The following is a 24,595-nucleotide window of genomic DNA, read 5'->3' on the forward strand; positions in this document are numbered from 1 at the left end:
TTTGTGTTTTCCGTGTGCGTGATGCATTTGTTCCTGTGTTGTGTGTTGTGTGTGTTGCATATATTGTGTGCTGCTGAGGTGTCACAGAAGGCCTGGCACTCTAGGCAAGCACTCTAACACTGAGCTAAACTACCAAGCCCCCTAATTTTGAACATTTTCAGTTGAGTGCATTTAAAAAAGTTGGTGACTGAGCATGTCTAATAAGTTTTAATTCTATCTAAGGCTGGAGAATTTATTAAATGCAGAGGGCTAGGTACATTCTATTCATCACTTTGCTATCCAATCTCAGGCACCAGGCACAAAATTGAAGGCAGGAAGTATACTGGTGAAGCCAAAGAGAGCATGGCATGCCTGTCTCTGCCATGTGACAAGAAGCCCCAGAACCTTTGTCGGGATCACAGCTTTGAGCCACTCAGTAGTTACAGTGGAAAGGCCCACACAAAGGCAGGTAAACTATAAGCCATTCATCACACAAAATCACCACCCATCACCAAGAAGGAAAAAAAAATCCCAGCAGCCTCTTCTATTTCTTCCGTGACACCAAATGGGAAGTCTTTTGGAAGCCAAGTCACATACCATGAAAATTCCCATGGGGATGAGGCATTTTGTTGAATGTACACATCTGTTCACAGTGGCTCTGCTTTTTATACTTAAAGGGACACTATTCCAGGACATAAATACTGTTCATCTTTTGAAAACAGTAATTTAAAAAGAAAATAAAGGGTTTTATGGAGAGCAGTTAGTTGTTTAGCCTTAAACATGACCCACCCCAGCCCTTAATGCATTTCAAGGTGAAGTCACTTCCCTTTCTCCTGCGGCTCGTAAGAAAAGGGAAAAGGACAGCATTTTCAAATGGGAGGAAAGCTCAAGGTTTTATAACCTGATAATACACATGGGGCCCTGGGTTTGTTTCTCCAGCATCGTTCCCAGAGGACCCTGGAAGCCTAAGAGAACTGGCCTGCTGTCAGCGGAGCCTGCTCTCCTTCGGGACCGTCCTCAGGATGTGTCACTATGCAGTGTCAACACTGACATTTCTCTGACACTCTCACATTCTGCTCCTCTGGGTGTACACAACAGCTTCCAAGCACTCTACGGGAAAGCTCTTCAGGGTTTGCTGGACCAATATTCTAAAAGAAATGATCTAGCAAAGTTCTCATGATCCTGATTCAAACTACTACAATGCTAAACTTTAACTTAATGATGTCCTAACTGAAATGAACAAGAGTGGCCTTCACATTCATGCACACTGGTGCACACACAGGTTCACAGAACATACACACAACACATGCACATACCTACCCACACCCAAAACGAGAGTTGTTCTTTTCTAAGTTGTCTCCAACTCAGCAAATCAGCTTACTAACTGGGAAATGCAAATACAAGAAACCCTTTTTGCAAAACCATAACTTAGAGTGTAGAACTGTTTAAAACATTACAAATCGTGACTTCTTACTTTTAAGGCAGCACTACATGGCTCCATAACAATGGAAACTAACTTTAATCTCATATGTGCATTGTTACAATGTGTCACTGCATTCAGCCTTCAAGGGAATAAAGAGTAGATACTGTTACCATTTCCACCCCACTGGCCATAAAACTCCAGCCTGGACTTAAACAGCGTGCCAAAGGTCAATAGTGTGTGTGCCAGAAGTAACCAGTGAGTGTGCCAGAGGTCACCAGTGAATGTGCCAGAGATGACCAGTGAGTGTGCCTGAGGTCACTAGTGAGTGAGTGAGTGTGCCAGGGGTCACCAATGAGTATGCCTGAGATCACCTATTAATGTGCTAGAGGTCACTAATAAGTGAGTGTGCCAGAGGTCACCAATAAGTGTGTCAGAAGTCACTAGTGAGTGAACAATGGAGCTACAAAACAGCCACTAACACTCCACGGCACTTGTGCAAGTTTGTCAGCCATCTCCATCCTTGAGCCCCGATACATGTAACACTAATGGGATGATTTCGGCAGCCACTTCATTTTGCTAATGGAGACACCATCACCATGAATGATGTGTCTTCCCAACGCGAACTAAAGGTAGAGGGAAAGAAACCCAGATTTTTATTTTCTTTTCTTCTCCCACTCAATAAAAGTACTTTGACCATGTGTTGATGAAATATTAGTTATCTAATGAATAATTCTAGACAAGATCCAGGTTGCTTAAAAGGTCCCCACCCCAGACACCCAGTGCAGGGCTAATCTGACAAACCCCGACACTCCCGTCTTCTTCAACCCAATTCATGTCTCTATTTATGTTCATGCAGCTCTAATCTAGGCAGCCTACAGAGACACAGACCATTCTCACAAGTCATCATGTTCAGGCAGCCAAAATCAAGAGCTTCTCCTGAGTATATAGTCCAAAACTATATGGAAGCTGAAGCTTTCGTCTTTCATGCCAGACACTTGAAGACTAGTAAAGCGTAAATCTAATTAATCTTATCAATAAAAACTCAGAGTCAGGTGTCAGGGTAATAACCTGAAAGATCAGAGAGTCAGAGGAGCAGCCACCAGGGACCTCTTACCTCTCCGGATCAAACCAAAAGGGCTGGGATCCTGTCTCCACTCCACCTTGTCAATCCCTGTCTCCACGGCTTGAGTACTGGAATTAAAGGTATGTGCCACCACTGCCCAGATTCTATGGTTAACTAGTGGCTAGCTCTACCCTCTGATCACCAGGCAAACCTTGTCAGACCACAAACAAAATATTATACAACAGGCTAGCCACCTAGCAGTCCATCTGAAAGACAGAACCCAGCGATTCCTGCCTTCTGCTCTTCAAAACCTTCTCACATCAAGGTTGGCTGCTGTCACTGTGGTGGTTTGAAGAATTGCTCACATAGGCTCATATCTTTGAACACCTGGGCCTCAGGTGGTGGAACTATCTGGGAAGGATTAGGAGGTGTGACCCTGGTGGAGAAGATGTGTCACTGGAGGAGGGTGCTTTCTGCTTCCTGTCTGTGCATCAGCACTGGGGGGGGGGGGGTCCTCAGCTGCTGCTCCAGCGATGTCCCCACCATGACAGTAATGGACTCCTATCCCTCCTAAACCCTGGTCACAATTAAACACTTTCATGACCATAGATGCAAAAGCTCTTAACCATAACACTTGCAAACCAAATTCAGTAACACAATAGAAAGATTATACATTATGACCAAGTGGGCTTCATCCCCAAAAGGCAAGGTGGGTCCATCATACATAAATCAACAAATATAACAAACACACCATATAAACAAATTCAAGGACTGAAACCACACTTAATCATTTCAATAGATGCTGAAAAAGCATTTGACAAAGTTCAACATGCCTGCATGATAAAAGTTCTGGGGAGTTTTGGAATAGATGGAACATATCTCAAAATAATAAAGGTGATAGCTAACAAACCAAAGCTAACATTATATTAAATGGAGACAAATTGGAAGCATGTCCTCTAAAATCAGGAGCAACACAAGACTGTCCACTCTCCCTCTCCTATTCAGTATAGAGTTAGAAGTCTTAGCTTTAACAATTAGACAAGAGAAACACATAGAAGATATAACAATAGGAGAGGGAAAGTCAAACTACCCCTATTTGCAGATGATGTGATTAATTACTCCAAGCACCCTACTGAGTCTATTAGAAAACGCTCACATCTAATAAACACTTCCTTCTAAAGCTCCATTCTTGATTAACCTCACTCAGACACACAAGAAACATTTCCTGTAATAATGTCTGTGCACACTGGAATCTCCCACATAAGCTGCCCTGTGGTGTATCCACTGCTGTTTCATAACAGAGTGTCATCCTGCCACCTAGCACTTACACTTCTTCTGCACAGAAGTCTCCCTTTTGCTTAATTATAGCCAACAGTAACCCTGATACTAAGCATACAATAAACTCTGAATAAATTCTTATACAGATGAGTTCACAAAGTTGTGTATACAATTACAGACAAATAGTATTGTTTCAGACCCCAAAATACCCTTATACTCTGTGTTAGTTTCTATTTCTGTGAAGAGACCCAATGACCATGGGAACTCTTATAAAGGAAAAGATTTAACTGGGGTTGGCTTATAGTTCAGAGGTTCAGTCCGTTATCATCATGGTGGGGAAGAGCAGCATACAGGCAGACATGGTGCTGGAGAAGGAGCTGAGAATTCTACATCTTGATCCGCAGGTAACAGGAAGTGGACTATCACTCTGGGCAAGACATGAGTATATATGAGTCCTCAAAGCCTGCCTCCACAGTGACACACTTCCTCCAACAAGGCTACACCTCCTAATGCTGCCACTCCCTATGGGCCAAGTATTCAAATGCATGAGTCTATGGGGGCCATACCGATTCAAACCACCACACTCAAAATCTATTTGTTTTCAAAGAAATGTTCTAGAACATAGCTTTCAAGTATCTAAAAGAAAAAGGATGGCTTTCTGAGAAATTGAGGAAAATCTACTTATCCCCCAGTAAACAACAGCTAAGTAGGAAATAATCTAGAATAATGATATTGATGTTGAAATAATGGTTATCGGGGAAATGTCCATCAGTCCATCTGAATCTTCCAACTGGACAATTCTCTCGCTCTGTCTGTCTCTCTGTCTCTGTCTGCTTCTCTCTGTGTCTCTCTGTCTCTCTGCCTCTCTCTGTCTCTCTCAGTGTGTATCTGTCTCTCTCTCTCCCCCCTCCGCATCTCGCCCTAGGCAATAAGAAGGGTCACTGGCCAGTTTTCACTTTTCCTCCTAGAGTGAGTCAGCATGGAGTTGTACAGACTCAGAGCAAAGCACAAAGGCTTTATTAAAATAAAGACAAAAAAAAAAAGTCCACTGTAACTCATCCTCAAAACTCTGCTGAGATAAATTATGCTTTTCTTCTCAAATAAGTTATTTTCAAAAAGATGAAAAAAATTGAAATGCATGGCAGTGACTATCATTCTGCAAAGAAATCCCACACTGCCATTTCTTATATAAAGTTAACAAAAGAAGAACGGGCCTGAAGAGGCCCTCAAGTGCAAGCAGCAACACTACACAGGTGCTCAGGACAGACCACAGTGCTGAGGGAAGGGGCTGAAGGGTTGGGAGTATGGAAGATAGGCAGCAAACCTGAGTGATGTCAATAAATCCTGGCCTCTGCCTTCTGAGATCAACTCTCGCTCTTTCCTTTCTCCCATGCTGCAAGGAAGGGGAGGTCGGGTGAGCACCGAGGCAAGGAGGGGGGAGCACCAAGGCAAGGAGGGGGGAGCACCAAGGCAAGGAGGGGGGAGGGGAGCAGCAAGGCAAGGAGGGGGAGGGGAGGACCAAGGCAAGGAGGGGGGAGGGGAGCAGCAAGGCAAGGAAGGGGGAGGGGAGGACCAAGGCAAGGAGGGGGGAGGGGAGCAGCAAGGCAAGGAGGGGGGAGGGGAGGACCAAGGCAAGGAGGGGGAGGGGAGGACCAAGGCAAGGAGGGGGTGGGGAGGACCAAGGCAAGGAGGGGGGAGGGGAGGACCAAGGCAAGGAGGGGAGAGGGGAGGACAAAGGCAAGGGGGGAGGGGAGCACCAAGGCAAGGGGGGAGGGGAGCACCAAGGCAAGGGGGGAGGGGGGAGCACCAAGGCAAGGGGAGAGGGGAGCACCACAGCAAGGGGGGTGAGCAGCAAGGCAAGAATGAAGAGGACAGAATAGACAAAAATGTCTGGGCTCTGGCAACTCCGTCTCACTCTGAGCCCTGCTCCCTCGCCTGCAGAATATAGCCTAACATTCTAAATGAAATCCAGTGTTAGAATTTATGCCCTCTTCTCCACTCTCTCTGCCACCCTTTCAAGAAGCCTTTCTGGAGGCAAATTAAGTGAGGTAAATGAGTGCTTGCAGAGGGTCAAGCAGCTGAATTACTGGTCAACAGAACGAGCAGCTGATAGAAAAACAACAACAAACAAATGAGTTTGCATTAAAGATTTTTAGTGCTACAGCACTATCCAGATTCTAGACCCTTGACACTCTTTCCAAAGGAAGATTCTGTAGCCTGCACTGGGATTTTTCAAATGTCTTAATAACTGTGGGCTTTAAAGATACATAATTTGGACAAGTCCATACAGCTCATACTACAACAGTTTCAAGACTTACTATGACTTTCCTCAGTCACCAGGGATCTCAGTCCAACTCTACAATAAAAAGCCATTGCTGCTCCTTGGGTTTTAACCTGCAACCCTAGTAAGAATCCCTAAAGTTTTGAGTTGAAGGTGATGCTGGAAACCATGTGTGTTCACTGTCTTCTAGCAGATCTAGATCATTGTGGGGGTAGGGGAACCATGACACATTACCTTGCTTGGAACAAATCACTAGAAACTTGTCAATATGTTTCAAGGCAACAGATGAGCACTATATCCACGTACAAGTGATAATTTTCCTAACATAGTAGCTGGAAAGTCAAGCAGGCATATTACTTATGCCCAAAAAACCTAAAAAAGCAAAAGAGGGAAATGTCCTTTTTTAAATTCATCTGCTTATATCTATAAAGAGGTATATCTTCCTGTTCAGATTAATTCATCCAATCAACACTAACAAATTGATGTCTATCATCCCACAATGGCTTGACTGGGGAATCCCATATAAAAAGCCTAGTGTCGTCCCTCAGGGCTTCCCAGCCTAGTAACAATAGCTACGGCCCACGAGGTCCAGAGGCCTGGGGTGAACAGCAGTTACCACTCACCCATGAGGTCCAGTGTGAACAGTTTCATATTCAACATCTCAAGACATGGATGCACACTCAGAGAAAGTGACTTGTCCACACCAATGGTGCTGACAATTGGGAAGGAGACTGGCAGCCAAATCACCTACATCTAAATACACCCCCTCATTCCATTATACCCCCCCAGCAAGGTGGGCAGGAAAGTACAGGAACATCTTCAGTGAGATGTCAGCTTGATGAACGTCCGAAGAGGCTTCCGGGCTCTCCACGAAGAAGTCTTCAGGAGGAGGGTTGCTCCTGAGAGGAATTCTGGGGCTCTCCCAAGCAGGCAAGGTGAGCTAGCCCTTCCCAGGCAGAGACATGAATAGCAGGAATGTGGAGCATTCAAAAACATGGGAGCAGTTTGGTTTAACTGAACAGCAAGACCAGAATGAGCAAGCAGAGGAGTAAAGAACAGAATGAATGGGGGAGGAGGGCAGGGATACTGAGGACAGCGGTGGAGAGTGGACAGTCGCAGACACTGCTGGTTTGTCAGACTCGCTCACCTGAGAAGAAACCATTCTTGTTCCAGTGGATAGAACCCATACTGTCTCAGCTAACCCTGGGATGCTCAAACACCACATCTTTACCCTTCCATGTGGAGTGCGTATCAGCAGACCTCAATGCCAACTTCCTCATTACCCGCACTGCATTTCTGACTGCCTACTGCACTGGGCAGCGGAAGCTTATGCCCTCCTTACTTCTTGACTGCCGCCATCCTGAGCCCCAGCTTGGGGAACAGTTTCATGCTCCATTCTCTCAAGATATAGTGGTCCCCAGTAACAGATGTCCTGCTGCATGTATGTTAGCTCCTCCACGAGGGAATCCCGGGAGAGAGAGAAGCCTCAGGGTAGACCAGAGACACCACAGTCACTTCTGTCTTCCTCTTAGCCATCATCCTAGGAGTCACTGTGGTCTACAGCCTGTAGTCAATGGCCGATGGTTCTGGCTATAAGGAAGGGATATGTACATATGGTAATGTCTAGATGGGAAGTTGAGTCCCACTTTCCCAGAAGCACTCTCACCAGCAAGCGTGCCCATGCGCCTATGAGTCAGCATGAGTCTGCGCTGTCCTGGACTGCAGTGGCAGCAGACACACCTCTAGAGCAATTATCCTCAGGGCTGGACCAACTTCCTCCCAGGGCCAATGGCTACAGCAAGGAGCAGCTGCATCAGGAGGTGAACTGTGGGTGCTGAAGGTTACCAACAACATGCTCTACTCCTGGACCACGACCCTTAGATTCCCACATTCTTCCCAACTCCTAGACATCTTCCAGGTTTTATTTCCTCCCCCCTTCTCCTTTGCTGTTACCTTAAGTCATACCCATGTCAGTCCTTGACTGTTCCAACCCACACCTCTCAGAGACTCCTAAAAACTATGTCATGATGGGTAAAGGGGGGAGGGGTTAACATTTCCAAATTGCAAGTGAGAAGCAAATATATTTTGAAATAATATTATATACATACACACACCACTTATTGAGTATCTTTGATCTTACGTGCCTAAAAGCCTATTTTCAGATTTTCACAATCATCCTACGAGGCGGTTACCATGTTCCTCAACATACAGATGAGGAAAATGAGGCTGACTCGAGAAGAGCTGTCCATATGTGGCAGACATGACAGGAAGTATAGAGAAGGACTAGAGACATGTACACACCCCTAGAGAAGAGGCTGGCCTGCCCACAAAGTGTGAACCCACACTAAGCCAGAAGCAGGGGTGATGGGGAGCAAAGCCAGTTTTGAGAAGTGATATTTGATGTAGCAAAGGGCCAAGACTGTTTCTCAACTTTGTTTCTGAATGAAGGGCAAACTGGGGAGAGAATCTTGACACACAATCAGTTGCTATAGTTAGCTCACAAACCTGGCCTTCAGGTCTGTGTGGAAATCTGGACTCCAGTTTAGTTTGTGACCCAATCTCACTTGCTGTCCTAGAACTTGCATCTGTTGACTAGGCTGGCTTTTATCTCGTGGTAATGTTCCTGCCCTCTGCCTCCTGGCTGCTGGGATTGCAGGCATGTGCTGAACTCTAAATAAGATGCTCCACACAAATCTTGGAACTCAGTGTCCCTGACTGCTCTGTGCGGGCTCAGAATGTGACCTTTCTAAATCCATGGCAGAATTTGGTTTCACTCCCTCTCTAGTCTCAGTTGGCTGGTCCCTCCCTTGCTATCTGACCTCTCTGCTATTGTCCCAGTGGGCTAGGATGGCTAGCAGAGACTCCCACCCAGCACTTCAGTCCCTGACTTCCTCTTGGAGTACCAACCTCCTCTGCTAGGAAACAGACTTCTCACTCTTTGGAAAAGCAGCTAGTCCTTTCAAGTCTGCAGCCTCTCTGGAGGAGGAGCCATTCAGCCCTTGGGGATCTCTTGTGAGTGTTTGGTTACAGACAAAGGTATTAACAATAGGCAGGGTTAAGTAAGAATGGAAAAGAAAACACACAAGGAGTGCATACACAGCTCAGGGGGCAGAGGAATGCAATTCTTTTTTTTTTTTTTTTGAAACTGGTATAGACTCTCCAAACTGTAGCTACAAGCTTCTTGAGTCACAAAGTAAACTGACTGGTTCCTGAACTTAACACACCTTGTCTTCACCTAGGACATGTGATAACAGGTGTCTATTTAGCCTTAATATGTGAGACTTACAAACAAAATGCACAGTGAATGGCAGTTGCTGCAACCTAGCACAAGATGACCAGGAGCAACACATACCAGCTTTACAGGGGTCCACACGTCAGAGCTAACACTCCACCAAGCAGTCTCAGAAAGACAGAGGGGCACAGCCGGAACTCAGACAGGGCACAGCTACACAGGCCTGCAGACAAATGCCCCCCACATCAGACTGGAAAAAAAAAAATCTTTTTACTCGCACACACATACACACACAGACTTTTATTAAGACTGAGAACAGTACCAAATGAGATCTATGCAGCTTCAAGAGTAAAATGAGCAGAAGAGTGATATTAAAAATTAAAGCAGAACTGCCTAATTATAAGGATTCACACTGTGGTACTAGCAGCAACATTCTCAACAGGAGACCACCGGAAAGTGAGACTCGCCAGCCATTCGTGAAATCTGTGCTTCTTCTAGAAGGAGAATGCTACACTTGGAAGAGAAAGGTAAGACACACGGCCTGAGAAGTAGAGGCAGGAGGATCAGAAACTGAGGGAACCCTCAGGCACAGCCACTTTGAGGACAGCCAGGACTTCATGAGTCCCAGTCTCTCAACCCCCTCTCCCCACCCATTCTACAAGGAAAAAAAAAAAATGTGTGACTCATGTTTTCTGTAACAGCTGCCAATCAGCTCTTCAGTGTGCCACATGCACTCAGTCCACGGAACCTTCTCATACTCTGCCCATTATCAATATAAAAACTAGAGTATCTTGGCAACAGATTTTTTTCACAGTGAAACTCACTTTATTCTGCAGTCTTTTCTAACAAAAATAAAATGGCAAAGGAATGTCATTATCTATAGTAAAGATTTTCAATGTAACCCATTCCAACTGCAAGCATTCCATTCTCCCCTCTATTCAAATTATAGTTAATAAGCATCTATTACATGACTCGTACAGCCCTAGCTGCCGGAATCACAGGCATGGGCTCGCAAGCTACAGGAAGAGACAGAGGAGTCCAGAAATGCTTGGAGTATGTTGGGTGCCGAGACAGAGTAATTCTACCTAGTCAGGCTCAGCTGAAATTTTCTTAGCAGATGAGACACTTGATTCAAGTCTTGAAGCCTGGTTCAGACGAGGCGATGTTTAGGGAAAGGCAAATGGGTACATAGCAATCAGCAGGAGCCCTGTGTACAATGCCTGAGGAGGGTCTGGAATGTCTGGGAAACTGAGGGCAATGCTGTCTGGGCACAAGCAAACCACTGGACAAAGAGGGCTGCAGCAGTCAATTACTAGAGTGAGAGGCTGTAGGACGAATTTCTCTCTAGACAGGAATGAGTCACTACAAAAGACTAGAAAGAGGCAAGAGTGAACCCAATATGTTCTGCTGCTCACCACATTGGAGGACAAAGAATGTGCAAGGAGCCTATTTTACAGAGGCTCTGACATGACAAGTATCTTCTAAAGCTCCAAATCTAGCTTATATTAACAGAAATGTCACTTTCAGGGTCACTTCCTTCAACCTATGTTTGTTTAAAAGGTGCCCGAGTTTGTAAGTTAGACAGTAGATATCAAAATATATTGGTACTCATATGCTTAATACAATTTATGCAAACTATCACTTTTCACTCCCTGCCACCTGCCCGACCTTCTGAGTTTTCCTTACCAGTCCAAGTAAAAGGAAACTTAGAATTCTTCATGAGATGCATATACTTTAAACCCTTACCTACACTACTTTTTTCAGGTTCCTTGGAAAGGTTCTGATTAGAGGATCAAAACTGATTCACAGTACTCACACAGGAACTTCAGAATAGGTAGGGCATTAACAGTACTTAACAGTGAATGTACATTTTAACTATACATTTAATACTTAATGTACATTTAACATTTAATGTACATTTAACTGTACATTTTAACTGGATAGATTATATGATGCATTTTTTTTTTTTTTTTAAGTTAGTGCAGAGGCTGGAAATATGGCCTAGGGGTTAAGAGCATTGGTTGCTCTTCCAAAGGGCCAGGTTCAGTTCCCAGCACCCATGTGGCAGCTCACAACCATCTATAACTCCAGTTCCAAGGGATCCAACACACTCTTCTGGCCTCTGTGGACACTAGCAGGCATCCACATGGTACACAGACATACATTCAGACAAGAGACTTAGACATATAAATATGTTTCTCAGTTAATGGACTTCCTAGCTTACTGCCAAGTTAGATTCATTAATTTAGTCATCACATCTAAGAAAAACAAGAACATTATTATTCACTCAGAGGAGCAAACCTTGCTAAAATGAAAATACTAATCTTTTTCATATCTGCATACCAATTCTAAGTATCAAATTTACAATCACCCCCTCATCACTTTTTTTCACATCATTTGCTCCTCAAAGAACAATCCAGAAAAATAGTTTGAACCTCATCCAAGTTTTGCTTTTGAAAAGAAAAAGAAAATGTTCCACCTCTCTCTGCACAGAGACCCACAAAGGGTCTAACAAAAGTTCCCCAGAACAAGCATTACCCCAAACTGAGGCCAGTCACAGAAGAAAGTCTTACTTCAGTAAGCTGAAGAGATAGCAGCAGAGAACAAACAGCCAAACGCTATTGTTATACTGAACACACACAACCGATAGCTCTTAGTGTCTATAAACTGGGGTCTTTAAACCTCAGATCAGGCTCAAGCAAGAGACTGAATGAAAAAGACTTCCTGCCTGGCAAGTGAAGTAACCTCTACAGGAAGAATGCAAGTGTCTAAGTAACACTAGAATGGATACAAAAAAACATAGTGTCTTTTATTTTTCTAATTCCTTTTTAAACAGAAAACCTTTGTCTAGTTAAATGATGTTTCTTGAACATTTAAAGTGTGTAGCTATCACCCTTGCACTGAACTGCTTTCTACCAGAACACATATTTTTCCACTGAGAAATCTTAATATACATTATGAAAAATGTCTTCATGACTAACTCTTCAATCTATAATTCAGTACATAAATAGATCTAAGGATTACTTTTCAACAGGTGCACACAAAATAACATTTTACCAAGCGTCTCTCCCATGTCTACATTTGATAGCTATAATCCTTCTTCTAACATAATGCATTATTATAATGAAAATGCGAAGACATTTCTCTTTTCCTATTTATTTTATTTTGTGTGGATGTGTATGCAGCTGCATGGATGTATGCACACCAAGTGCATACAGGAGCCTGTGGAGGTCAGAAGGTATCCCTAGAAATGCAGTTGCAGAGGGGTCTGGGAGCCAAACTGTGGTCCCCTTCAAGACCGGATAAGTGCTCTTAGCCACTGAGCCATATCTTCAGTCCCAAGGATAGTTCTCTTTTATTTTTCATATTTTCACAAGAAAATTCTTAAGCAAACCACATAGGGATGGGTAAATTTCCTTCTATTGAAACAGAACACAGCCTAGGTGTGGTGGCTCCTGCCTGCTCGACAACCTCACCACCTGGAAGACTGAGGCAGGAAGGTAAGCTCAAGGCCAGTCTGGGCTATGATGAAAGACCCTGCCTAAAGAAACATAAAATTCATGAATAATTCTAATGCAAAATCAGTGGTCCTTATTTAATTGTTACAGTTTTATATTTTCATGTGTGTGTTTGCCTGCGTGTATGTGTACCATGTGCATGCCTGATGCTCTTAGAGGTCACAAGACGGCATTAGATGCCATGGTGCTTCCCATTTCCCCTGAGAATATGAAAAAGGGGTGTCACAAAAATCTCACAAAGTACTTTTTTAAAGACTTGCATTTATTATTATTTACGGGTATGTGTCACAGCACACACATGGAAGTTAAAGGGCAACTCTGTATAGTTTGTTCTCTCCTTCAACCCTTATATGATCAAACTCAGATCCTCAGAGATGCTGAACAGACATCTTTACACAGAGCCAACTCATCAGCCCTTAAAATGTACTTTAAAGCCAGGCAGTGGTGGTGCACACCTTTGAATCCAGCACTCAGGAGACAGAGGCAGGCAGATCTCTGTGAGTTCAAGGCCAGCCTGGTCTACAGAGCTACACAGAGAAACCCTGTCTAAAACAAAGCAAAACAAAACAGAGTGTTTTCAGTAACATAAGAGGTATAAAATATAAAAAAAGTTGGGAATCGGTTTTCGCCCACTATCAGCAACCATGCTTTCGGTTTCTCCATTACTTTTCACCCTTTTTCTTATTTTCCTTCCAGTATTTAGAAGCGATGTACTTCTTGGTATAATTACTTCAACTAGAGTTAAATTTTTGTCAATTTTCCAAGCTTTAAATCTCAAGCACACTGCTGGGAGAATTCTGGCCTAACCTTTTCTCTGCCTGGTTACCACAAAACCCTTGAGTTTTTTTCATCCAATCTCTACATTTCTAAGATCTAAAGATTGGACACTTTGTCTCTGCTCTCCAATAGAGGTGGGCAACCTCTTCTCCCTTAGTAACACTTGGACCTTTCAGAAACTTTGATTTTAATTAGGGATAGCCAAAGACATAAAGTAAACTATCCCAGTGCAGAACACTGTATAGTAGCTATTGGTTATTGAATGTGAAGTAACTGTTCACCTGTGAACTAAAGTAGGAGCTAGTTTTATCGAATTAGTATACAGTAACTGGGGCTGGAGAGATGGTTCATCGGTTAAGAGCACTGGCTAATCTTCCAGAGGACCAGGGTTCAATTCTCAGCACCCACAGAGCAGCTAACAACCATCTGTAATTCCTGTTCCAAAGGATCAGACAGCCTCTTAAGACATGCATGCAGGCAAAATATCAACACAAACAAAATTCAAATATGCATATAAATTAACTGATACCTGTATGTCATAATATGGGAAGGGTAAGAAGATTAAGTTTTAAAAAGCCAATTATGTATAGCATAGCACACATGTTTAATCAATGTCTGTGTACCATTTACACAGGAGATGCTTTTGCAAACCTCATACCACTGGTAAACATACAAAAGCTTAATTTAGTACATTACACAGGTAGATGGGTCCTAATGCACACATTTTTAAGGAGGTACAGTAGTTGCAGATAATGTGGTTAACTCCATGAGACATCTGTGTTACACACACAGACATCAAAATCAGCATGGCATGCTTTTGTGACACCAAAAAAGGCCAAGCTTGTGGGGAAATGATTACTTCCAACCAAAGTCTGCTTTAAATACTGTTCAGTTACCAGGCACTCAGCCAAAATAACACTAACCTGAAGTTATTGTTGCCTATGAATCACTCGCCAACTTTTAACCCATTTGTAAAACAAGGTAAATACTATGGATTTACTAAAAGTAAGTATGAATCAGGATTTTGGATTCACGTTTCTCTAACAAACGTACTCTATTTGATCCCAAGTCTTGGCTGCTCTCCTGACAGAATAATCTACACAAGCCACAGCTCAGAGGGGCATGGCTTTCATGATTAAACGGGGAGCTCTTGCTGCAGATGACTCTAGATTCCAGATGCATTTATCCTTTGCACTTCAGAAAGATCTCTTTGCTGGCTTAGTATCAGATCATAACTTATCGTTCTCTGATTGTTCCCACACCAGGGAATCTGTCTGCATTATCAGAAACTGTCCCTTTTTTCTTGTTTTTTTGTTTTGTTTTGTTTTTTTTGCTTTTATTTTGACCTGTTTTGTGCACAACAAAAATGTCCTATCATATTGCACAGTAAGGTTTTGTTTTCCCCTGCTTCCATAGGCTGTGAGGGTGTGTGTGTGTCTGTGTCCATAGAAAAAAGTTAAAAATATAAAACCAACACTGTCCCTCCAAATACTGTTTTATTGCTGTTGGGAAAAACCAAAAGATGAGAATCTGATTGAATTTTGTGTCTTATAATTGCTGGAACACTATTCAAAACGATTTCCCAAAGCAAGGCCTTAAGTGTTTTAGTTTTAATTGGTCAGTTTGGCCTTTGTTCTGCAAGAGGATTACACCCATGAAATTCTAATTCTGTATGCCCAAACTGGCAGCATCCACGAAGAGGCTTCTAGCCAGGAACAGTTTTCTGGTGGGCATTGAGGTAATCAAAACAGACTCTCCAAGGAAATGCTCAAAACCTACCTCATGCGTGTACCTTCTGAAATGACAGGACTAGGAGAGGGAACAGGGCATCATGAACTCTATCCCCAGACACACAGCTCCCGGACGCGGGGCGGGGAGGGGGGGGGGAACACAGGGGAGAACGGAGGGCGGACACACCCGACCTGCAGACTCCACAGCTGCCTTAACTAAAATGCCTCACTGGTTTAATACTGAAGGAGAAAGACAAAACACACACACCGTATTCCTAGCTCCTTGGTAGTTAAATTGTTGGAAAAGCGAAACAAACGCGCAGGCGCATCCTCAGGTTGTCATGTATTTAAAAAAAAGAAAAAAGTGCACTCATTAAAATTAAGGAAGTGGGTCGGGTGCAAGCTCGTAGGCTTTCTAGGTTACAAGCAGCAATACATTTTTGATGACTACAAACAGAAGCAAACCGATCACGGATTTGCTTTGTGAGATGTTTACTTAAATGTGAAGATTAAAACAAAAAAAAAACAAAAAAAAACAGCTCCCTAGCGGAAAGAAAATTGTTTTCAGGGCAAATGTAGCATTCCCCAGCTACAACCCAGCTACAAATCCCAGGAACACAATCACGACGACTGATAAATGTTTCAGCGAGTGAATGCATTAGTTTACTTTCCCCAAGACTACTACGGGGGAGGGAGTGCTTCCACGAAGCCGAGAAGCACGCGTCCAGCACCGGAGTGGGGTGCAGCCTGTCCGTTCAATTCTGCGCCTGTCTGGGAGCTGCGAGGGGCCTAAGAGCTTCTGGGGGAGGCCGGGAGTGGGCAGTCTGTCTCCCTCGCCAGACCTCTAATTGCTGCTGGAAGTTGGGGTGTCCAGAACCCTTTGAGACTGCAGTTACTTTTCTAGGCAACTCCAAGTTAGCGCATCTCCAGACTCCCTGCTCTGTCTGAGGCCGCCAGCTGCTGCCCCGCCTTTGCACCGGCGGCGGGGCTAGACCGATGACAGTCTTGAGACAAAGCCGCGGACCCCCACGTCGCGGTCCCCGCACCGTGCCCAGGCCGTACCTACCTTGATACCCTGCTGCTGGGTGGTGAGGGTGAGCTTGGACTCGTCTAGAAGCAAAACTTCGCAGTAGAATTCTTCCGGAACGGCGCAGAAACAGCCCATGACGGCTGAAAGCGTCTCCAGCCAGGCGAGAGCAGCGACCGCGGTGCCCGCCGCCTCCTCCCCTCAAGCGCGAAGCATTAATTTATTGTGCGCGCCGTGGAGAGGGCGAGAGGCGCGGGTCTGGGTGGGGCCCTCGGGGCGAGCGTTGGGGTCCTGCGGTCGATCCGAGGGCACCCCGAGAAGCTCGGAGAGCGGAGGCGGGAGGGCGAGCGCACCCCGGAGCGTCAGGGGCCCGGAGCCGCCCGGGAAGCGCCCGCCGAACTGGGCGTCGGGAGCGGCGTGTCCCCGCGCATCCTGCGGCTGTGGCTCCTCTTCTGAAGACTGGGGCGGCGACCTGGGGAGAGGAGTCGCCTGGTTAGGGCCGGCCAGCCAGAGACACGAAAAGAGCGAGCCGGGCGCTCCAGACCCTTCCTGGGTTTGAATGCCCCTCGGTACTAGGCAGCGCCAGATCCGTACAAGCACTGGAGCGATTCCCCTGCCGCAGCTCCCGAGTCCCCAACCCAGCGCGCACTGCCAGCGCCGACCCCGCCCCGCACCCACCCACCCACCCCGACAGAGCAGAAAGCGCTCAGCTTCTCTTTTGTGTCGGGGGTGGCCACGACCCCCAGCCTGGGACGCAGGGCCAGGTCGCCACTCCCTCCGCCACTCTCACATCCAGCCCGGGAGCGCGGAGGACCGGCCAGGGCTCCTCACCAAAACCAGCCGGGGGGAGGTCAGCTAGTCGCCGGCCGCGGCTTCCGTCTGAGAGTCCCCGAACTCATCCCGCGGAGATGGCCAAGTTCAAGCGCTGCTCCCCCGAACGCCCTGCCACCGGAACCGAACTCCGCTCCTGACGAATGTACTGAAAAGCCGGGCGTCGGAGGACCTGCGGGCGAGCGGGCGGGCGGGCGGGCGGGCGGGCGGGCGGGCGCGACAGAACCCCGGCACCCAGGCCGCCGAGGCTCCAGGGAAAGTTCTTGGCGGCGCGCGGGGCGGGGCCGTGGGCGGGAGCGACCCAGGTGCAGAGGGCCCCGGACTCGGGGCGACCGCAAAAAGCCACCGAGCCGAAGCAGGATCCGCGGGACGACGAGCCGAGCGCCCCTTCTGGGCGGGGTCTGCGCTGGGGCGGAGGGCGGGGCGGAGGTGGTCAGTCTGGCCGGCTGCCGGCAGGTCCCTGCGAGAACGCGTGCGCTGCACTGGAGCCGCGCGGCCGTCGCCAGGTCACTGCGTTCGTTTCCCTGGGAGACCTGGAGGTTGGTTCTAGGCCGCCAGGGAGCAATTCTGCTCCGACCCCTGCGTTCTGCTGTCCCAGTCCCACGCCCTCCGCGCGGCCGGCCGGGGCCAGGCACTGGTAGGCACAATAGCTCTGAGGCTGCAGTGACCCCTGGTGGGTCCCCGTGTCCGTGCACAGGCAACACCGGCTTACCATTGAAGACACAGAACCCCCGCTGGCCCAGGGAGCAGGTGCAACCTGAGCTCTCTAGCTGGGAAGTAGCGCGAATTAATGTCAACAGCAGTCACAGGAAGCTGGGGGGGGGGGGGGAGCACGCACCGCGGGAGGTGTCTCTCAGAACTCTGTTTGGTATTGACTAATAAAAAGAGAAAGAACTTGGCATCAGGTAGGAATTCCCAACTTCCACCACTTGTTAGCCTGAATGGTCAAAACACCCACACCCACACACACACACACACACACACACACACACACACACACACACACAAAGAAAAAAAAGAAAAAATGCACTTAAGTAAAAACTTTGTGTTCACAGCAACACAGTAAAAGACAGTTTTGAAACAGTTGGGCATAGTTGTCAACAGTGATTCCCACAAAGGACTTCGTATGAAACCTCACTTTTCCTTGCCAAACTTCCAGATAAATATTATCTTCTAACGTTTCTGGAAACTGAAGCAAGCTTTGAGATTCTAGTCAAACTGTACATTTTCCAAACTTCTGAAATTTAATGATAATTTGAAAAAAGAAAAAAATTAAAAAACATTGATAAATAATTTCATTACTTAAATGTGAGCAAGTAAGGCGGCAGAATCACCATGAAGACTTGGAAACCCACAGATTCCTGGCCTGAACCTCACAGTTTTTAAGTAGGTCTAGAGCCTTGAGAATTTCCATTTCCAGCAACTTCTACCATTGATATAAGGACATTTTGCAAACCAGTAGAAGTTACCTTCCCCCAAAAAAGTTGTTGCTAATAATTTACACATTATTTGGAGGATGATTCATTCTTCACTGGTAGCCTCTCTGTTAATCTCATCATCCATTATTGAAGACCCTGTCAAATTGGTCCCAACAGAGAGAATAGCTTTTAAGGAAAGGAATTATCCTTGCTTGGGTTTTGTAATACTATTGCCTATGCTACTTGGACAACATACTCCTTTTCTCTCTAATAATGTGCCTGGGCACATTCACTTTTTAAGACTGTCCTGCCTTCTGACTCATTCATGGCTATGTCACTAACCAGTGCTCGTCCCTTCCAAGGACTGAAGTCCAAGATGGCATCTATAGAAATGCCTCAAGGCTGTAGCCCACATTACAAGGACACTCACTTCCCAAGACTGCCCTGCCTTGCAAGCTGTTTCTTCTCCTGTATGCTCTCCAGATAAAGGCTCTTTAGAATTACTGAGAGTTCTTGGGCGATTTTAAAGCAAAGTCTTTATTGGTGAGTGCATTGAGATGGCTTATACTTTGTATAAATGGTTTAGAAGTTTGAAACACCCTAACCTCCCTTCTCCGCTCAAACACAGGCTACTTGAGAAGTCTTATCCTTTTAGGATCTTGAGATTTGGGGTTGTTGTTTGTTTGTTTTCAATTTTCTAAACAACAGATTCTTACCTTTCGCCTGTTTAATTGAGAGATGTTCCAAAGACTGGCAAAGTGGGATAAAAGGGAGAAAGGGGATGATGCAATAGCTCAGGCAGCAAAGTGCCTGCTGTGCAAGCATATTACTTGAGGTCAGATCCATGGCACCCAATAGAAACCTATGACCATAATCACACACCTGTAACCTTATCACAAAGGGGGAAGATGTCAGGAGATCCCTGGAGCTCCCTGGCCGCCAGTCTAGCCTGCATGCCAGGTTTAACAAGAAACGATATCAAAAGACAATTTGGGAAGCAATTAAAAATGCCCCACATCAATCTCTGGCCGCCACATGCATGTGCACACATGTATACACATACATACATACTGCATACATACAAACAAGTATCATATCTGGGTACATTGTTGGAATGCAACCTGACATGAATATAATATTTTAAATACGTGTGCACTTTGATCCAGACATTCAGCATCTACGAATTTAAACCAAAGCAAAACCCCAGATAAATGGGAAAAGGTATTTATTATATCACTTCTAATATTAAAATGTTTTGAACAGTCTAAATGTCCAATAATAGGAAGTTAAAGTTGAACATTGTATACACATATGACAGTATACAAAAAAGATTAAATAGCCATATAATGCACTGACATGGAAAATTATCAAAGGTTTAAAAAAACAAGGACCTCACATAAATATGTACAATTGGAAGGGTTTGTTTTGGGTTTGGATTTTCTTTCATTACATTTAAACTTTTTGTTGATCTATGGTGCAGACAGGTAGAAGCCAGCGACAACTTTTGAGAGTTGATTCTCTCCTCTCACGATGTGGGCCCTAAGAATCCAACTCAGCTCTTCAGGCTTAACTGCAAGTACCTTTGCCCACTGAGCCATTTCACTGGCCCCGTTTTTCTCTGTTTTTGTGATATAAACATGCTATATTGGTTGCAATGGTAAAAGAAAGTGAGAAAAGAAAATGTCAGATCTTGATCCTGCGATCTGCAGACCCAGGCACTACCTTCTCGTGTTTTTAAAAGGAAATTTAAAGTTTTTGCAATGCCCAGTGAAAATTTTAAGCCAAAAGGGGGGGGGTGGTATTCTTATTCTAAAACATGAACTCTGTCAAATTATTCCTTAGTGAAACTGGACTTCAGTCAGAAATGGAATACCTTTTCTAAGTACCAACATAGGTTTTTAATGTATTGATTATTTTATCTAGTTAGTATGTTCTGGTTTCCTCCCTGGATAAAATATATCAACAATGACAACTTAGTCACGTGTTAGTCACTCCATAAAACATGAAGAAAACAATAGAGAAATTAGCCTATTTGGTTATCTCATCACTGCTTTTATTTTGAATGAGGTTATATGACCTTGAAGATGTCCCGTCATCTCTTGGACCTCAGCCTGTTCATCAGTCAGATAAGGGCTTTAGGATATGTGTCACAGTTATTCCAGAGTATGTTCAACATGCCGAATTCCATGTTTTTCCACATTGCTACTCTTTAAAGGCAATAACCCCAGGAAGGAACAGCCCAACATATCAGCTAGCAAAGAAACATCTGGAGTAAATGACCTCTGAACTCACGTCTAGCTTTCTGATTAAGACTTTGCCAAGAGAAACTGAAAACACTCATTTCCTCCATGGAGAGGTATGTGGGATTGGTGCACTGACCAGAACAGACAACTTGCTGCAATTTTGTATCCTGTCATTCCCTATATGTTACCTCTTTATTACCTACATATATGTTTTTAAATCATCTAGAAAAAGACAAAGGGCTGGGTATGATATCACCTCATTTTTTAAATTTAATTGTATGTGTCTGGGTGTTTTGCCCATATGTATATTTGTGCACTGTTTGCCCTCAGAGGCCAAAAGAATGTATGAGATCCCCTAAAACTGGCGTTAGGGACAGTTGTGAGCCGAGGGTTGTGAACATGGGCCCTGATATCATCTCTTAAATGAGCGTAAGGACTGGACCTACGAATGAGAAGATACCCGTAGTGAATTAGCGCTTTGTGGAAAAACCATGAATTCTGTTTCCTGTTGTTTTGTTTTGTTTTTTTTATCAATTTTATTTCTTGAATATTATGCCTGTGGCCAAGTAACTATAAGATTATTAGTTTTAGAAGATATAAATTTTAATAAAGAACACAAGGAGACCAGGCTCAGGGGTGAGGGAAGCGGCAGGCTCCTGTAGGGACCATGCTGCTTGGTCCTTGTAGACAGCCTGTGAGCCACTGGCTTCAGTCCGAGGACTATCAGGCCTTCTCTCATTAAAAATCGTCCCGATACCCTTTCTTTGGCAAACCTGCATTTGTTAATCCACTTTCATCCTGCTTGTTTCCATGTGCTGCTCAGACATCAGTCTGCCTTGTTCTCGCTCCTCCGAGAAGCTCTCTTGACTCTGAGATCAGGATCAGGTACCATGTGTAATTGCCATCCTTACTAGACTGTAGTTCCATACAACCAGGGCAGTGCTATAAATCAAAGGTACCTCTTGCTGGATTCCAAGCACCTGGCACGTGCTCAGTGGATAGCAGACTCAATAGATACACATTGCATGGCTAAGGATCTGCGCAAACCTCATTGCTAGTATGGTACCTGCAAATTTCCTTTCAGCATTTGCAATTGAACTCTAAGTTAACTCCTTTCTCTTATATTGTCAGGGTTGATACAAACTGTAATCTCAGCATACAGGAGGCTAAACAAGGAGAATCAGGGGGTTGAAGTCATCTGGAACTACATAGCAAGATCCTGTCTCAATCCCAACTGTAATTTTTAACCCTTTAAAGGCTGGGGCAAGAGGATCACTACAAGTTAAAGACCAGCCAGACCGAGCTACAAAGTGAGACCCTGTCTCAAAACAACAATTTTTTAAAAAAATCAGGTACGAGAGACTATAGCTCAGTACTTGTTTGCTTGCTTACCATGTATGAGGACCTGGGCTTGGGCCCTAGTACCAATTAATTTATTAATGAATTACAATTCATTAAGATAAACAAGAACAGCCAGGCCTTGGTGGCACATGCCTTTAATCCCAGTACTCGGAAGGCAGAGGCAGGCGGATCTTTGTGAGTTAGAGACCAGCCTGGTCTACAGAGCTAGTTCCAAGACAGGCTCCAAAGCAATACAGAGAAACCCTGTCTTGAAAAAAAAAAAAAAAAAAAAAAAAAAAAAAAAAAAAAAAAGATAAACAAGAACAATAATAAAAGTAATTCACACTCACAGTGTCCCAAGTGAGTACTGGCTGTTGTTAGAGAGAGCATGAGCTGATGTCCAAGACAACAGTAGAAGAGGAGTGGTAACATTCTTTTCCCCTAGAAGCCTCAGCTAACTTGCTCAAAATGAGAAGCCAGCTTCAACAACTGGCTTATTCTATCTTATAGTATGCCTTATCAATACCCTGACTGCTGTCAGTGCCAGCAATATCAATGTAACAGTAACTAAAATATCACGGGAGAGTCATGGCAGGTGAACTACAGAGCAAACTTTACAGCCTGATCACATCACTTAGTTATATCTCAAACAAGGTCCCTGAGACCTAAGGAGATTCCGTGTCTAATTGTTGATCATGTGTGCCTGCCAATATATATATATATATATTAAGTAATAGGAATTACTTATTAATTCTCTCATTTATAATTTACTTCTTACAATCTAATCCCCACTGAATCTCTAGGAATGTCTGAAACTTCTTTGTTGTATATACTTGTGTCTAGTAGTAATCTATCCGAATGGTCCTAGTGCAGGTTGTAGCTAGGTAAAGCAGAACTTCAGAAGGGGATGTATCCGCCTGTCGTCACATTGAATTGAAGGTGCTGTCAATTGTTTATTGCTGTTCTTTTACTTACCATTAAGAGAAAAACACTTTCGATTGAGTAAAGACATCATCAATTATGGTATGTACCCCAAATTCAAAAAATGTTCAAATGTTGGGAAAATGTGTTATCTGGATAAATGAAGATACATGGTGTTATACAGGGTCTTGTTTATACTATTCTTTTTTACTTAATTAGGTAACTTAGTTAATGTTAACATCTCAACATTCATGCATTGTGAAAGTAAGCCAAAGGACACTGAAGTAAAACTTCTCACATAGCAGATATCCATAAGAAAAGTATTTCTATGTAATTTTTAAAAAATAAGTCATAGCTTGAAATGAAGTGTTTGTTGCCTCACTGGCTGTAGAGTTCACGGTACCATCAGGCCAAAGTCTTAGTTCCTTTACCTCTATCACCTCCACATTCTGACCTTGAATTCGCCCTAGCCTCCCTGGAGCAAACAGATGCTGGAGCCATTCCAGGACTCACATGTGCTCACCACACCATACACTCGAGCGAGCCATCCACCCTTTCGTATTCAAGGACCAAGGTTGAGTCTCGTTTTAGCACAGGTACCTCAGTGAGGTCATCAGGAACATAGATTCTAAAGTCACACTGCCTGAGTTCAGAGACCACGCCAGCAGCCCAGAAGGGACCATGACAGTGTCTACTTCATGGTATGATCACAGGACTAGAAGGACTCATGTGATGTTTAGGACCTAGTAAATTAGCAAATGCTATGAAAGTGCTGAGTAAAATGATAATGTTGATGACACCTAACCCTGAAGTAGGCAGGCTGTGTGGACCAATTTACCCTAGATTAAACCATGCCTCCTGAGCAATAGGAAAATTAGCATGTCTAGGTCCACACAGGCCCTCAAACATGAACCAGAAGGAATAACTAGGGAGTTAAAGCATGAAAGCAGGTACAGACAACCAACAAATGTCAAGTACACAAATTGTGGTTTAAATACACAAGGTCATTTGATAAATCATAGTTCAAAATAAATACTACATGTTCGTGGAAAATAACCACCCTACGCCATATATCTTTCTCAAATATGTACATCCATACATCAAGACTCTACATTATACGAACTATACATCTTAAAACTGCTACTTAGCCTTCCCTTTTGCTCACATTTCCTTCTATCTAACCACTGAGTCAGGACTCGTCCATTCCCCATGTGCAAGGCAAAGCAATGACAGACTGTTTTCTGCCCTCATAGTACTCACAGTCCCATTGAGTGACAGTTCGTAGCAAGTGTTAATCTTACTTTAACAGAACACTGTCATCAAACACAACCAGGGCCCTAGAAAAAGGCCACATGACTTTTTTTTTTAAGTGGACTGTTTCCTAACTAGGATTGTGAGTTACTGAGAATATTCTGTGTGCATCTTCTCCCTTCCTGTAAGCTTCCTGAGGGTAGAGACAGTCCCACTCACCTTGTCTGTAGCTCCTAAGATAGTATGAGGCATATAATAGAAACCTACAACTTAAAAAATACT

At 44.4% G+C, this 24,595-nt stretch overlaps 2 protein-coding genes across 3 annotated transcripts in view; both read right to left on the bottom strand.

The window, feature by feature from the left end:
- Epb41l4a (erythrocyte membrane protein band 4.1 like 4A) overlaps positions 1–17,286 on the bottom strand; it is a 188,272-nt gene extending 170,986 nt beyond the window's left edge. Inside the window, exons 1-2 of one of the 2 annotated variants that reach the window (XM_051202348.1) lie at positions 17,140–17,286; positions 16,348–16,780 (exon numbers count right to left, since the gene is read on the bottom strand). In XM_051202348.1, coding sequence (XP_051058305.1) covers positions 16,348–16,446 — 99 coding nt within the window. In that variant the 5' untranslated portion in view covers positions 16,447–16,780; positions 17,140–17,286. The remainder of the gene's footprint in view (positions 1–16,347; positions 16,781–17,139) is intronic. The other variant, XM_051202347.1, reaches the window with a different exon arrangement.
- Stard4 (StAR related lipid transfer domain containing 4) overlaps positions 1–24,595 on the bottom strand; it is a 1,044,307-nt gene that overhangs the window by 674,780 nt on the left and 344,932 nt on the right. The gene's annotated exons all lie outside the window — the stretch shown is intronic.

The sequence above is a fragment of the Phodopus roborovskii genome, unplaced genomic scaffold, assembly GCF_943737965.1.
Source record: "Phodopus roborovskii unplaced genomic scaffold, PHOROB, whole genome shotgun sequence".
NCBI classification, from domain to species: Eukaryota; Metazoa; Chordata; class Mammalia; order Rodentia; family Cricetidae; genus Phodopus; species Phodopus roborovskii.